Consider the following 2,915-nt stretch of genomic DNA (forward strand, 5'->3'; position numbering starts at 1 on the left):
CATAAATTCTGTCTGTATCAAGTCCAACATTTGTTTTGTATCTTTACTGGAACAAAACAATGTTGTATCATCAACAAATAGAACACACCTAAAAAGACCTGATTCATTTACCAAATCGTTCACAAACAAAATAAATAACTTAGGTCTGAGAATGGAACCCTGTGGCACTCCACATGAGATGTTACAAAACTCAGATCTTACATTATTTATTTCTACAAATTGTTTTCTATTTTCTAAATAACTAGATACCCACTGTAATGCAGGTCCTCTAATACCATATTTATTTAACTTTTCAAAAAGAATAAAAAAGAACTTAAACCACGAATGGCTTACTGCCAAGCAGGAAGTAGTTAAATAACAACCTCTAACAACTTTTCAACTACGTTTTATTTTAATCTAGAAACTTCAAACAACTTAAGTTTATGTATTTCACCAAAATAAGAGTCACAAAACAGCTGTTTCACTAAATATATCAATTTAAATTTACATTCAAAATCAAATTTAATCCAATTGAAGTTCTTGTGCAGATATTAGTTTTTTGTCAAAATGAGGCTGAACATTGATCAGAAGATTACAAAATCTTTACTAACTCCTTCCACTTCAGTCTGCAGAGGAGCACTGATGATTAACAGCCCCTCCCTCWTTATTTGCCCTGATGTAAATGGAAACTTGACAGTCCTAAAAGGCACAACCATTCACAGATGTTCATAAAATCTGCAACAAACAGCCTTCAACAAACCTTTTCCACTATGATGAGATCGCCCACTTGAATGCTGCTGCTTTTAACCTTCACTGTGCCTGAAACACAGAACAAAGAGCAAACATATGGATATAATGAACTGAAATTCACAAGAGACAATTATAAATAAGAAATAGTCTACTACTGTTTTTAATCCAATCGTTTTTAAAAAGAATCAGTTGCTGCAGGCTGCACGTCAAACCAATCAGCTCAGTGTGTTTGGGAAATCTGCTCTCCTTGCAGATTTGAAGGAATGCTGGGGGAGTCCAGGCTTTTCTCTCATTCCACTTGGAGWGAACAGGCAAAACTGTTTGGAAAAGATCACTGACCCCTGAACTCTGCTGCGACCTTTAGGCTTTGCATATGTAAGACATTAAAGCGCATTAATATGGTTACACACTCAGAGCTCAGCAACATTTTGGGTGCCACTTTATAACAAACAGATAAAAAGAAAACCAACAATGTARCTTTTCATTTAACTAAACATTAAGTTGAACTAAAAACTGATTCGTTTAAAAGTGCTCAAAAACCCAAAGGGAAATGGTCTCCTTTTAAGTCAAAAGCCTTYATACAACGTAATGACACCATGAAGTTTCTAAAAACACTAATCTGCACAAGGGTCACTATGATGGAGGCAGCCAGTGATTATGTTTATGACTAAAACAAGCTGCCACATCAAAGGAGCAAAGTGATGGAAACCACAAGAGGCCTCCTGCTTTTTATTGCTGGTAGCACTTTATACCCAGGCCTCTTCTGTACACTTTTACATCTCTGCTTTGAATTACCCACCATTTCCCCTAGCCCCAATCAGTTTGACCAGGACCAGCTTCCTACTGTTATTTATACTGTTATACTCTTATTTATACTGTTATTTCTACTGTTATACTGTTATTTATACTGTTATACTGTTATTTATACTGTTATACTCTTATTTATACTGTTATACTGTTATTTCTACTGTTATACTGTTATTTATACTGTTATACTCTTATTTATACTGTTATACTGTTATTTATACTGTTATTTATACTGTTATACTCTTATTTATACTGTTATACTGTTATTTCTACTGTTTTACCGTTATTTCTACTGTTATACTGTTATTTCTACTGTTATACTGTTATTTATACTGTTATACTGTTATTTATACTGTTACTTATACTGTTATACTCTTATTTATACTGTTATACTGTTATTTCTACTGTTATACTGTTATTTCTACTGTTATACTGTTATTTATACTGTTATACTCTTATTTATACTGTTACTTATACTGTTATACTGTTATTTATAGTTATACTGTTATTTATACTGTTATTTATACTGTTATACTGTTATTTATAGTTATACTGTTATTTATACTGTTATACTGTTATTTATACTGTTATACTCTTATTTATACTGTTATACTGTTATTTATACTGTTATACTCTTATTTATACTGTTATACTCTTATTTATACTGTTATTTATACTGTTATACTCTTATTTTTACTGTTATACTGTTATTTATACTGTTATTTATACTGTTATACTGTTATTTATTCTGTTATACTGTTACTTATATGTCCAGGTCAGCTCAGGCTGATCTGGACATTTAAATAACAGACTGATAAACACACAAACTGCATCAGAGATCTGAAATCTCACCTCGTGTTGAAAGCTTGCTGTAAATCTGAGAGTTCACCTCTTTGTCTCGAAGGTAACATCTTATTTCTTCAATTGCCTCTCTCATGATGGTGATAATCAAAACCAGACCCTAAAGAGTTAAATGTGACAGTTACAGAGCAGAGAACAACAAACCAGCACACACATCCAAAGCTGAAGTTACATTGAACAATATTAACTGATGAGGAGCTGGAACAGAATGACCAGTTTGATTTATGACCTACCAAAGGGACCCAGTAGGTGTAGAGGGCTCCTAAGCGTAACTCCTCCACAAACTGGGAGCAGGCCAACAGCAGGAAGTACAAGTTGAAGAAGTACTTGAACTGATTGAAGAGTACCTGAGAAGACAAAACCAAGAACTGTGAAACATTCACTGCCTGAAATATGACAACACTGAGACCTTCAGTGGTCACAACCAGACCTTCAGTGGTCACAACCAGACCTTCAGTGGTCACAACCAGACCTTCAGTGGTCACAACCAGACCTTCAGTGGTCACAACCAGACCTTC

General features: G+C 33.9%; 1 protein-coding gene across 1 annotated transcript in view; it reads right to left on the minus strand.

Annotated features, from left to right (window-relative positions):
• atp9a (ATPase phospholipid transporting 9A) overlaps nucleotides 1-2,744 on the minus strand; it is a gene marked incomplete at its 5' end in the record, with an annotated part of 73,016 nt that extends 70,272 nt beyond the window's left edge. The window contains 3 exon segments of the mRNA XM_014032834.1: nucleotides 740-798; nucleotides 2,389-2,497; nucleotides 2,631-2,744. Coding sequence (XP_013888288.1) covers nucleotides 740-798; nucleotides 2,389-2,497; nucleotides 2,631-2,744 — 282 coding nt within the window.
• Nucleotides 2,745-2,915: the final 171 nt, after the last annotated feature.

Source organism: Austrofundulus limnaeus, unplaced genomic scaffold (genome assembly GCF_001266775.1).
Source record: "Austrofundulus limnaeus strain Quisiro unplaced genomic scaffold, Austrofundulus_limnaeus-1.0 Scaffold1550, whole genome shotgun sequence".
In the NCBI taxonomy this organism is placed as follows: domain Eukaryota; kingdom Metazoa; phylum Chordata; class Actinopteri; order Cyprinodontiformes; family Rivulidae; genus Austrofundulus; species Austrofundulus limnaeus.